At 34.7% G+C, this 13,862-nt stretch overlaps 1 protein-coding gene and 1 non-coding gene across 2 annotated transcripts; one reads left to right on the top strand and one right to left on the bottom strand.

Annotated features, from left to right (window-relative positions):
- Nucleotides 1–11,462: 11,462 nt before the first annotated feature.
- LOC140962582 (uncharacterized) lies at nt 11,463–12,644 on the bottom strand. Its single transcript, XM_073421534.1, has one exon. The coding sequence runs from the start codon at nt 12,642–12,644 to the stop codon at nt 11,463–11,465; it is 1,182 nt and encodes a 393-aa protein (XP_073277635.1).
- On the top strand, nt 12,007–12,112 carry LOC140963687 (small nucleolar RNA R71). The gene has a single exon (XR_012172733.1). It is a non-coding gene; the product is annotated as a small nucleolar RNA R71 (small nucleolar RNA).
- Nucleotides 12,645–13,862: the final 1,218 nt, after the last annotated feature.

Genomic DNA, 13,862 nt, shown 5'->3' on the forward strand with positions numbered 1-13,862 from the left:
TGACCAAAAATTTAAAAATATTTAAAATAAACTCTCGAAAACATTATCATAATCTCCTGACGCATGTGGTCTTGTTTGATCGGTATGAGCAATATTTGCAGTAACAAATACTTGACCCAAATTGATATATGATAGGTATCAATCAATTTATAAACGTACATAACTAGCTACAATTTACACCAAAAATTGGACATTTTTGTACTTGGGATAATTACATCTTTTGTTTGGTTTTATCTGGAGCCAAAATCGTTCTGAACCAAAAAAATATAAAGTTTATAAATCAAGGGGTCTATCGATATGTCTATCATAAACAAGAGGGATCGAAACAATTTTGACCCAAATAATGGAGACGTGATGTGATTATACCGTTTCATGTTCATTTCATTGAAGCGACGTTTTTTTAAATTAATNATTACATCTTTTGTTTGGTTTTATCTGGGGCCAAAATCGTTCTGAACCAAAAAAATATAAAGTTTATAAATCAAGGGGTCTATCGATATGTCTATCATAAACAAGAGGGATCGAAACAATTTTGACCCAAATAATGGAGACGTGATGTGATTATACCGTTTCATGTTCATTTCATTGAAGCGACGTTTTTTTAAATTAATATTTATAATATTTTAGTAACATTATATATTACTATTTTTAAATTAATTTTTATTTTAAGATATTAAATCATTATTTGACATAGAAGGAGAGAACATTATTAATAAAAAAAAAAGATGGAGTTTTTATTTTAAGATATTATATCATTGTTTAAATTAACTAAATATCATCATTGTGATCATCCTCCTCTTCTAGTGAAAAATCATCCTCGTAAATTTTTTTTTTTTTTTTATTCTAGATCGCTGATAACGATGAAGTTTAGTGCACTATGACACACCAATCAATCATATTTGTTGTTAGAATTTGGTTTAGGACTTATAAAAAAATTCATCTTTAATTTTTTTAATTGGACTTGTAATTAAAATTAAAAGATTATTTTTTAAAAAAAACAAAAAAAAAAAAACCAAAAAAGAAAAACTTAAAGGCTCTACCCACCTAGGCTGGCCGACTAGCATATATTTTAGGCGGTCTGCTAGCGCTAACGCCTTGGTAGCCTCCTAGGCCGATTTTTAGAACATTGGAGAAAAATATGGACAATGCATGTTTTCGAACATTCATATATGCCAATATATTTAATGCGAAATTGAACTAATACTTATTCGATGTGAATCCCGATATATATTGAGAAAAACGTCCTATGGGTAAGTCTAGTGCATCACCATGTCCAACCTAAGTGGTTGAGAAATGACTAGATCCAAATGCTCATTCTCAAATGCGAGAAAAATTATGTTTATTTATACTAAACAAAAATGAAGAGTGGATCTCTCGGTGTGGTATAGACTCATCCTGTCCTATAAATCGGCTTAAATATGGTTTTGGCCGTTTGATTAGTTAAAATTTGTTTTTAATGCCAAAAAATAAAAGTGTTTTTCCTTGCATATTTTGTCTGACTTTTAACGGAATTGCTACTAAAATTCTTTATAGTTTAATATACACTCAAATTTTGAGTTGGAAAAATTATATATTGAGTAATTTATTTTTGTTTCTTTATAAATTTGGTTAGACTAAACCGCTATCACTTATTTTTTTGGTAATTTTAAATATTTTTTCGCATTGCACCAACATGTACAATGCCACACGTAAACCCTATCAATGATAAATGACTAAAATTACAAAAAAAGATATACCAAAGTAGTTAAGAAATGAAAAATACACGATTAAGATTTAATTTTAATAACATAACAGACCAAAATCGTAGAAGGGTTAACATAGAGGACAAAAAACAATTCTCCCTTTTAGAATTTGATGGTTTGTGTAAAAATGGAGAAGTTGGAAACATAACATGGTACTAGAAACTGGTTGGTTTCATTAAATAAATTTAAATTATTATTATATATATTTTAAATTTTGTTTAGCAATCAACAAAATTATTATATTTTAAAATTTTGGTGTCTCTAGTACCAAAAAATTAATTAGAAATATATGGATGTGCAGCCAAGATTATGATTGCTCCATGTTATTCCTATGGTAGTAGTGACATGTGTGGCATCATATTTCATGGGATGACTGACTGATTTATGAGATAAGATTTGTAGTCTATTCTATTAAAATATATACACTATAAAATAATGAAGTTTGTATAGCATAATTTTGCTCGCATGTGAGAATAATAACAATGAATAACTAAGTTTATATGCAATCTTTTTCAATCATATTACTCCGTATTTAACATTGAAAAATGTTTGTAATTGATTTTTAAGTACTTCATTTGTAAAATTAGGATATTTAATTAATATTTTTCGTCCCGACTATTTACGTTTAAATTTATTTTGTTCGATCTTATATTCTATGGATGAAAAAAGTTCATCGACTTCTGAGTTGTGTGAAATTATTAAAAAAATAACATAAAATGTCAATCGTACTTCTCTATCTATGACAATTACAGTTATTTCGTCCATATTTCTTAGAATTGACATGCTCTTGATCCTAGTTATTTCCTCTTTCATAATTGGTTTTTTTCAAAAAAATAAAAAACACCGCCAAATAACGGAGATTGACGGACCCCAACCGGTAAATAAAAAAAACGAGAAAAACAAAACACTTAAATAAAAGGGAGATTAGATCAGCAACGCGTGCAATGAAACACTAATAATAATTAATTTCCTCGATGTATCCTATATTCATCAGGGTTAGATATGCATTATATACACACACATACGGACATATATGTGTATATGTATGTATGTATTATATATCTATATGTTGGGAATGCAACCAAATATATTGTGAATACCACGAGTTAATAAAAAATAAAAATATCTACATTAGTACGAGGTCTTTTAAGTAAAGTCTAAAAACAAATTTACGAGGGTTTGAACTCAAAGTGGAGAATAACATACCATTGTGCAAATATGTGAATTATATTGGACAACAAAATATATGTGTGTGTATATGTATGTATTATGTTGATATGTGTCAATTTACTGTAGTTAGTGAAAATGCTACTAATTTTTAAATAGATTATATATTTTACATGAATATAAAGAAATTAGGTTCATGTACGGCAATCAGATGGCATGTGGGTGACATATAAATTAACTGCAGACTAAGAATATGCTTGTCCCCGTATGTAGGCATAGGGGCTTCTTTTATTAGGTTAACACTAGCCTGCACAAAGTCGGAATCGATAGCAATCGCCCGTCAGCCATACGACGGTGAATTCGTTCTCGAATTTGGTCCAAAAGATATAATTTATTAAAATTGGTAGACGAAGTATTCACGATGCATGTGTTAATATAATGTACAAGTATAACATATTGTGAACTTAAATAAGATATTTTGTAATGTGATAAAATTATATGATTCTTTTTTCTCTGTCGATTTGCATAAAATATAACAAAAAATAACTCAAATAATGAATGCAATAAATATATTTTAAAAATAACAAATGCAATATATTTGTTGCTAAATAGTACTGTATTTCTTCTTTTACTTTTTTTTAAAAAAAATCTTTGAGCTACATTTTTTACAATTATTGGCAAAAGGGAAAGTAATGATTACCAAGTTGATTTTGTAAAAGACGATTGTTAAAACTATTAGCAAATATTTGCTTTAATATCTCAATTCAAACAATTCTTTTTGAACTTAAAAAAAAATCTCATTTTATTACCCTTTCTCGACCAGTATAAAATGGTTTGGCAGACTTTGCATGGAAAATATAAGGTATGCGATATATTTTGTTTAATAGAAAAAAAGTAAGATCGTATATGACCGTGAATTTGTGTTTATTATATTTAAGTGTTATGTGAAATGTTACAACATTTCAGACAACATGAAGTGAAATATATAAGTTTGTAACACAAATTAACTTTAAGTAAATACGATGGAACAGAATAAATTTTGTGCAAGTATGCCTCAGGGCAAAAATAATCACTAGAAATCCAACGAGTTTATACAAAAACTATCACTAGTGATTTTAATAAAAAACCAATTTCCTTAACACATTGAGAAAATCAAGTGCTTCCTAAAACAAGAACCACATTAATATAAGGAAGCAAAACACGATGCCAAAACTGGAGCAACAAAAACAAATCTTCAGCCAACTCTTTCACATTTTTGTCTGCAGATGTCTCCAACAATCACGCCAACACGTGGATTCAGCACTCTTCGATCAGCAGCAATCTTGAAGATTGTTTTATCTAAAGTTTATAGTGTGCAAATGTGCAATAATATGTATGTGCTTCTGCGTAAATCCGCGCCCTTGCATGAGATAAATCCTCTTATTTATAGCCCTAGGATTTATCAACAAGAAAACCTATCAATATGAAAAGTAAGAGTTTTATTAGAAAGAAACTCTATTTAAACTAATATACCATATCACAAAAATATTAACATAATTATCATATTAATTATCACATTATCTAGAAATTCAAAACATAATTAAATATTCAAAATCATATCAACAAGAAAAAATTAATCGTGGGAAATAGATTTAATACGGAAATTATATTTTCCTTCAATCTCCTTTTTTTTTTTGCTTTTTTGGACAAAATGAAATCAAATTCAATTTCTCAGTTAAACTCCAATTAACTCTCCTTTAATATGAGAATTTTTCTCCCCGTGAATAAAATCAAATTAGCACGGGTGTTGTTAGTTGTATTGGCAACATATTAGACAATACCTGCAAAATATCATTAACAGTTTATTAAAACAGAGTAATCAAAAACACATTAGGGAAAGCAAAAACATTTATCAATCAAATCAGAGAAAAACAAACATACTACCAAAGCAAAAAAAAAAAAAGCAAAACAAGGTTTCTATCATATGATCCTTTCAATTCGCAGTCTCTTCATTAGTATCATCTTCACCATCCTTGGTGCCCGATGGTCCAGCAGCATCAACATCAGCTTGGGTTTGATCTTCTCCTCCTCCTTTTTTTCCAGAATGGACAGCTACCTCCAGAGCCAGTCGATAGTCAGCAACTAAATTCTCATAATAGACTAGATCAGCATTGGCCTGAATTATCTTGGCCAGTGCATGGTCTATCTTGGGTTGGATGACAGTCGTGGAGTGCATTACATATCCCCTCGATGCATTCGAATCATGAGTTTTTTGAGGGATATCATCGGTAATAGGAGAAGTATGAGAATCAGACCAGCTGATACGATTCTTCGACGATGAAAAAAACAAACACACTCAAAAACGGAGTCACGCCCTCGATTCGATGAAACAAAGAAATAGTTGTATTGTTCCGATCTTTTTGAATAAGTAAGGTTTTAATATTCACCTCTAAATTACGAAGAATTTAGCAACAAATATTAATGAGATAAACAATTCGAAATTTAAAAGATCCTTCAAAGAACTCGTCTTTGACAATCCGAGTGAAAAACAATCGACAAACGCCAAAAAGTATTAGCTTTTATAAGTTTGATTTGAGAAACACACAAAGGTGTATAAAAAGTCAATCTTTGAAATTGAGAGAAAAACTCACAAAATATCATAAAACTCAATAATCTAATTTAAAGCATGTACAATTCGTGTATATATTGTTTACAAAACCAAAATATTGCAAAATCTAGTTACCAAACTAATTAAAACTCTAAACTAGGATACTAGGTCTTCTTCACGTTGGCAACGAGCTCGGGCGGTAAGATGTTATTGCTTGAGCGCCAAGTATTCTGGGCATTTCGCCAACTTGTACAGTACGTGTGGCGCTCAGGCGGTAAGATGTTACCGCTCGGGTGCCAGGTGCTCTGGACTTCTCGTCTTGGCAATAAGTATGGCGCTCGGGCGGTAATATTTGACCGCCTGGGCCACGGATGTCTTTGGCCTTAATTATGTGTGATGTCTTGGAGTTATACTTGAACTTCTTTCCAATTGTTTGCATGCCATGTCCGGCCAGATTCATATCGTACTCCCCTTTTTCAAAAATATTTGTCTTCAAATCTTGTCCACCTACACAAAAACGAAGCAAGTTAGTAATAACAAGGATGATATTATCAACATGCTTACCTTTAAGCTCAATTTTGTAGATGTCATCGTACGATGTTCGCCCCATCAGCACTGGAAATCCCAACATCACCGTTGCCTTTTCTATAAACTCAACAACTTCGCCACATAACAAATAACAAATGACACCGAATGATAATATATCACTAAGTATCACAAATATCAAATTCTTCCCTTCTTAGACCTAGTTAACACCAAGATAAAATCCATACAAATGTACGACCATAGCTCACTAGGAATAAGACGTAGTTCATGCACGATATAAGAATCTAGCTCAGGTGCCCTCTCCCTATATGCAATGCACCTTTCACTATACCACTTAACATACCTCTTCATATGCAACCAACACATATATTCATGCATTTTTATCAAAGATAAAGCCACCACGACACTCCTCACTATCATGTAACTCATGTAATGAATATAGAATGAAAAATTTATTCTCTTAAAACATATATTCATCATGAATGAAAAAATTCTTATATTCATGAATACTCTTTCCGAAGACATCATCAAACAAGTATGAATCATGCAAATAGAACATACTAGATGTACTATCCATGTAAACATTTAACACATCACAAAGATTTGGGCATAATGCATACAATTCATTGTCAAAACAAAGACTCATCAATTTGACAACTTTTGAAAAATCACAATCACTAACATTTAAATTAGATCCATACAATATATCATCATTCTCAAATCTATGAATCCTAGACACAAAGGTTAATTCAAAGTTAGACCCTTTAGACATCCCACTCTCAACACTCACCCCAAATTCTTGCATATAACAAAACAATGAATTAAGGTAAGGAAGCAAACTATACATCTTAGATGTTGTGATCGAGCAAAACTTGCACTGTGGAATCCTTAATAAAAATATGGTTTTGTATGCTCAAAAATTAATCGCAAGTGCACGATGTCAAGTAATAGTATAATGTACGTGAGTACGAGTATCGTTCCACTGAAGACTGTATTTGACAATAATTATTTTCAGTTATTAAATCTTTAGTAACGAAGTTTGGATGGTTATTTATTATTACTATGCTCAAATAGACATGCAAGTAAAAAGATTCAAGAATTTAATAATGAAATATAATCTCTAAAATGGTTGATTAAAATCCAATGAGAAATTGATTTGTTGGGAATTTCAGTTCACCTACCCCTCGTTAATTAATTAATTCGTTCGAAAGTGATTTACGCTTCCGACAGGATTTCCTATTCCATTGAACACACTCTCTCGAGCTATGCCAAACTAATTCTACTCAATGAAGTAATTAAATTTCTTTAATTATTTATCAAGAGTGAATCGCATGTCGATCTATGAAATCCCCTAGTTTTCGACCCTTAGGACTATAACTATCGGCGCGTATCCAATTTCATATGTCTATCTAAATTGTAGATCCACGGACTATGCTACTCGTTCCTATCACAAGCTATTCTCTCGAACTCACTCGCAATATAAAAACGTTGTTAAAGTTAGCTACGCTCTAACAACACCATGAAAAACAGTAGCACATTCAAGAATAAAGCAACAATCGAAATATAAATTAATAAAATCAAAGTTTGGGGTAGGATCCCCTTAAATTCCAACAAATAGTTAAAGTTTAGCTACTCGAATTCATCTTTAAAATTAAACAAAACAATGTTTGAATGAAAGAAACTAGATTAGAAATACTAGTCGTGATAAAAATGCGAGGAACGATGTCCGGAAATCTTCGACTCTTCAACTCCAAGCGCAAAAGTCCTCTCCAAAGCTTGTGGCGGCTCTCCAATCCAGTCTGAATCCCTCCAAACGTCCAAAGATCCCCTCCATATCATCCACATCCCCAGAATAAGGTAAGGAATCGGAAAAGAAATTTTCCAAAAATATGTGGCGCTCGGGCGGTAGAAAATTACTGCTCGAGCGCCACACATTCTGTAAATTTCTTGGAGAATGCGGCAGTCGCGCTCGAGCAGTAGAAAATTACCGTCCGAGCGCTGAGTCTTCTGTAAATTTTCTTCTCGGAAAGCATTTCTCGCGCTCGAGCTGTAAAATATTACCACCCGAGCGCCATCCTCTTTGGAATTTTGCTACGCGGATCACCTCTCGCGCCCGAGCGGTGAAATTCTACCGCTCGGGCGCCAGCCTTTCTGTATGTTTTTCTCCTCGGCTTGCATCCTTTGCTCTGATTTCAGTTTCCCGGTCATTTTCCTTCAAATTCATCACGCCCTAGTGAGACATGGTCAAATGCAAAAGCTTACTCTAAAACGAACAAAATGTAAAGAAAATGTACGCATGCGCAATGCAAACACACACAAAACTAATGCAATAAAACACGTAAAAACTATACCTATCAACTCCCTCATACTAACCTTTTGCTTGCCCTCAAGCAAAATTGGTTACAGACCACATCCAAGACATGAAACAAACACAAAGTGAAAGTATTAAAAACAATTAAACTGATGGCGAAACAGCAAACTGACATTTCATACCTCAGCGGGTTTTTGAACTACATCCAATTATCCACTCACAGTACTTATTAACACCCCTTCCAAAATATCACAACACATTTTTATTTTGCCAAAAGGTGTGGTCGTGTGTGTGTGTCGTGGATTTTTCTAGCTTGTGCTTCAGATATTTTTATTCGCAAATCATGTGGGTCGCCGAATCAACAAGTCAACGCAAGTTTCTCTATCCTGAGTTCTGTTTCTATTCGTGACCAACCAGTAAACACATAAAGTGATAGAGTTTCATAGGTGAACAACAAAATGTAGGGAGTCAGTAGCCATAAGTGCTCAAGTGGTTCAGACAGCTTAGGAGTACGTAGATCATTTTCACTATGCGCTTGTCAGAAATTTTATCTGACATTCCTCAACGCCTTACATCTTCATCTTTTTAGCCTTGGGATAGGATTTCATCCCTTTTTGGCTCCCCCACACCTTACATCCCTTTTTTTTTTCTCGCATAGTTTTCTCATGCGTACTCCCTAGGCTTGGGATATAGGGTATGTTTATTTATCTGGCCTAGGGATGAATATTTTCGGTCCTATGCACGATTGGGATGAAGGATTTTCTACTTGGGTTCATGCTAATGGTTGGTTACTCATTTCAACAGGTAATCATTCAAGTTCTACTCGCATCTTATGTTTCTCCAGTTCCCACCACAGATTATTTTGAACTTAACTGTCATCGACACCACTATCAAAATCCACTATGTGTGCATAAAAAGATTTCAATTCACCTGGGGGATTCATAACGAGTGATAAGACTAAGCAACATGGAGTTCATTTAGCCCACAATCATCATTGGCTACCAATTTACTAGTTTCACCATCATCTGACACTCATGCAAGACAAATACGAAGAACGGCCCCCTCATACTAAAGGTGTGCAATGTCCCCATTGCACAAAAAACAAAACACAGAAGTGCACACACGAATGCAAACACAGAATAAAATAACAAACTACATGCTAGACTGAAATAATGGTATGAAATAAAACATAAAGTAGTAAAAAGAAAAAAGAAAAAAAAAACTCAAATAAACACGCGGAGAAAGGGGAAACAGTGAACTCCCCTGATCAAGGCTCCTCCTCGTCGTGCTCCGGTGGTGGCACTCCGGCTGCATCCCCTTGCTGAAGATAGTCATACTGAAAATAGAATGGGGGAATGAATGACAGAGGTGGTGGTATGGCCTCTTAGTCAGCGTCAAAATAATAAATAAAAACAATAAAAATCTAATTTATCAAAAGAAAACACAACTAAATAAATAAAATAAAAATTAGTGGAAAGGGAAAGAACTTAGTTCTCAATTTATAGTCTAGAGCTAGACTGTAAGTTCCTCTCAACTCTGATTGTTTTGGAATCGAGTGACTCCGATTTGTGGCTCCATTGTGCCACCCAAATAGTGCTTCAGTCGTTGAGCATTGACTATGAACGGCTCATTTTTCCCATCTCTCACAGTTATGGCTCCCAAGGGGAATACCTTGGTAATCATGTAAGGGCCAGTCCATCTTGATTTGAGCTTGCCAGTTAATAAGCGCAACTTGGAGTTATACAAAAGCACTGGTTTGCCTTCCTTAACTTCCCTCGGTGTAATGCGCTTGTCGGGTGCTAGCTTTTTACGCTCTAAGTACACGTACTTAAGGTGTGGAGGCAGTGTATTGAGCTCACGTGTCGGCGGTTCCTCAATGCTTGACTTCTGAGAGTTCAAGTCTCTTTGATCCCCCAAATCCTCAAACTTCATCCTTACTAACTTCTTCCATGGATGGTTGGCATTAAAGTATGCCGCTCTTCCAGCTTTGTCTTCCTCAAGTTCATCATCCTTAAATTTAGTGGTGAGAGTGGCTTCCAATGGATCGTTAATAGCATCCTGCACAAAATGACACACAAGTTAATCAAAAGAATTTACTATAAAACAATCATTAGTATGCAGTGTGTGCTTAATTGCATTAAAAACATCAAACGTGATCTCTTCCTCGCCCACTCTCAATCTCAACTTCCCTTCTTGAACATCAATCCGGGCCTTGCCAGACGCAAGGAATGGTCTCCCCAAAATCAAGGGCATCTCCATATCCTCCTCCATGTCGAGCACCACGAAATCAGCAGGAAAAATAAACTTATCCACTTTCACTAGAACATCCTCAATAACTCCCTGTTGATACTTGACAGATCTGTCTGCCAGCTGTAAAGACGTCCTCGTTGGCTTAGGTTCCCCCAATCCAAGTTTCCTAAACACAGAAAAAGGCAGCAGGTTAATACTTGCACCAAGATCACATAACGCTTTATGAAAAACAACATCACCAATCATGCAAGGAATAGAAAATCTCCCTGGATCCTTAAGTTTCGGTGGGATCTTGTTTTGCACCAAAGCAGAGCAATTTTCGGTTAGATTCAATGTCATGTGATCCTCCAATTTCCTCTTGTTTGCTAAGACGTCTTTTAAAAATTTAGCGTAACTCGGCATTTGCATCAAAGCATGGGCAAAAGGAATATTAATATGCAATTTTTTAAATATCTCAAGAAACTTACCGAATTGCGCATCCAGTTTGGCTTTTTTTAATGGTGCAGGAAAAGGAGGAGGTTCAACAATTTTAGGTTGTGCAGTGGGTGTTGGTGTAGTGTTAGAAGGCTTACCTTTAGATGTATCAGTATACTCATCCAATGTTTGAGTTTTCTCTTTTTCTCTGGTCTCTAAAACTTTCCTACTCTTCAACTCGATGGCCTTCACTTGCTCTTTTGGATTTGTCTCTGTGTTACTTGGCAAGGTGCCCGGCTCTCTACTTGCTATCATCTTGGCCAACTGTCCAATTTGATTCTCGAGCCCTTTTATCGATGCATCTTGGTTTTTAAGTCTAGTTTCAGTGGATGAAATAAACTTAGACATCATTTGCTCCAGGTTGGACTTTTCTTCTCTAGGAGGATCAGATCTGTACATCAGTTGTTTTCCATATGTTTGTCCTCCCTGTGGTCGATTCTAACTGTTTTTGGCCACCCCATGAGAAATTGGGATGTTGCCTCCATCCAGGATTGTATGTATTCGAATATGGGTCATTCCTTGGACGGTTGTGGAGTCCTACTTGATTGATCGATGCTTCGTTTTGCACATAAAATGGATTGTCATCTTGACAGTCCTTCACAAAATGTTCACCTCCACACTTTTCACAGAATATCTCTTGAAAACGCATAGCTGTGCCACCCATGTTCAAGCCATCTAGTTTCCTGTTCAACACATCGAGTTGTGCAGTAATGGCAGAAAAATAAGTTACCTGATGAACTCCTGCACTTCTCCGCTGGTTGTTCCTTTCAGATTGAGGATGATAACTGCTAGCAGCCATTTCCTCCAACAACTCATAACCTTCTTCCGCAGTTTTTCTCAACAAGTTTCCACAAGCAGTAGCATCTATCATAGTACGGTTAAGAGTAAGCAAACCGTAATAAAATGTTTGAACGACTAACCCAAGTGGTAATTCGTGATGTGGGCATCTTCGTAGTAGATCCTTGAAGCGTTCCCATGCCTCATATAAAGACTCCTGATCGAATTGAGCAAATGTGGTAATGTCTGCCCGTAGCTTCATGGTCTTAGATGGAGGAAAGTATTTAATGAGAAATGCTTTCGCCATGTCCTCCCATGTAGTGATCGAACCTACAGGCAAACAATTTAACCATGCTTTAGCTTTATCACGTAAGGAGAAAGGAAATAAACGTAACCTGACATCATTATCAGAAACTCCATTAAATTTAAAAGTATCGCAAATTTCGAGAAAATCTGCGATGTGCGTGTTTGGGTCATCTACTGCAGTTCCTCCAAACTGGACTGTATTCTGAATCATCTGAATTATAGCTGGCTTGATTTCGAAGTGGTTTGCCCACACAATAGGCCTCACAATGCTGGGGCGTGCACCATCCAGAGATGGTTGGGCATACTCTAGCATCGGTATGCGGCGTGGAATCTCAATATGTCTCTCTTCATGGTGTTCCTCCTCATGCTCGTGCTCGTGCCTCTCCATCAGTTCCTTCAGTCTCTGCTGCTGTCTTCTCCTGCGGAAAGTTCTTTCAATTTCAGGGTCAAACTGCTCAAGCTCCACGTCAAGTGACTTTGGCATGCACTGGAAAAGATATCTGAAATAAAATATGGAGTGTTAGCTCAAGGAAAATAAAACAATGCTAAAGAAAATAACTAAAAATAAAATTGTGAATTTACAGTCCCCGGCAACGGCGCCAAAAACTTGATCGAGCAAAACTTGCACTGTGGAATCCTTAATAAAAATATGGTTTTGTATGCTCAAAAATTAATCGCAAGTGCACGATGTCAAGTAATAGTATAATGTACGTGAGTACGAGTATCGTTCCACTGAAGACTGTATTTGACAATTATTATTTTCAGTTATTAAATCTTTAGTAACGAAGTTTGGATGGTTATTTATTATTACTATGCTCAAATAAACATGCAAGTAAAAAGATTCAAGAATTTAATAATGAAATATAATCTCTAAAATGATTGATTAAAATCCAATGAGAAATGGATTTGTTGGGAATTTCAGTTCACTTACCCCTCGTTAGTTATTTAATTCGTTCGAAAGTGATTTACGCTTCCGACAGGATTTCCTATTCCATTGAACACACGCTCTCGAGCTATGCCAAACTAATTCTACTCAATGAAGTAATTAAATGTCTTTAATTATTTATCAAGAGTGAATCGCATGTCGATCTATGAAATCCCCTAGTTTTCGACCCTTAGGACTATAACTATCGGCGCGTATCCAATTTCATATGTCTATGTAAATTGTAGATCCACGGACTATGCTACTCGTTCCTATCACAAGCTATTCTCTCGAACTCACTCGCAATATAAAAACGTTGTTAAAGTTAGCTACTGTAGTACCTGAAAAACCAATATGCGTATATATGTGCATAATTTTTATTATTCAATTTTAAATGGTTATTATTTAAAGAAATTGATGATTTAATTGCATTTAAATCATTTACGTAATTTTTAAGGATTTTTAAATCGCGTATTTCAAATTTTAGCTTTTTAGATATATACGCGAGACCGGATCGGAGATAGGAAATCGGAGATGAATTTTATGATCCAAAAATATTCCTAAATTTATTCCAAGCTAAGAAATAATTTATTTTAATGAAATCAAGTGGATTTAAGTCTACTTTAATTAATTAATCATCAATTTAATTGTAGGCTTCTTAATTCATCAAGATTATGTTTAATTAACCTTTTAATCAAGCTTATCTAACATAGGATTCTACTTAGCAAAACTTAAACAAATCCTACACCAATTTGGGAAGACAAGTCTCGGTCATCTCCA

The sequence above is a fragment of the Primulina huaijiensis genome, chromosome 17, assembly GCF_012295235.1.
Source record: "Primulina huaijiensis isolate GDHJ02 chromosome 17, ASM1229523v2, whole genome shotgun sequence".
NCBI lineage: Eukaryota > Viridiplantae > Streptophyta > Magnoliopsida > Lamiales > Gesneriaceae > Primulina > Primulina huaijiensis.

What these genes read in the sequence shown, in the direction of transcription:
- LOC140962582 (XM_073421534.1), bottom strand. Translation starts at nt 12,644, where the DNA reads ATGCCAAAGTCACTTGACGTGGAGCTTGAGCAGTTTGACCCTGAAATT.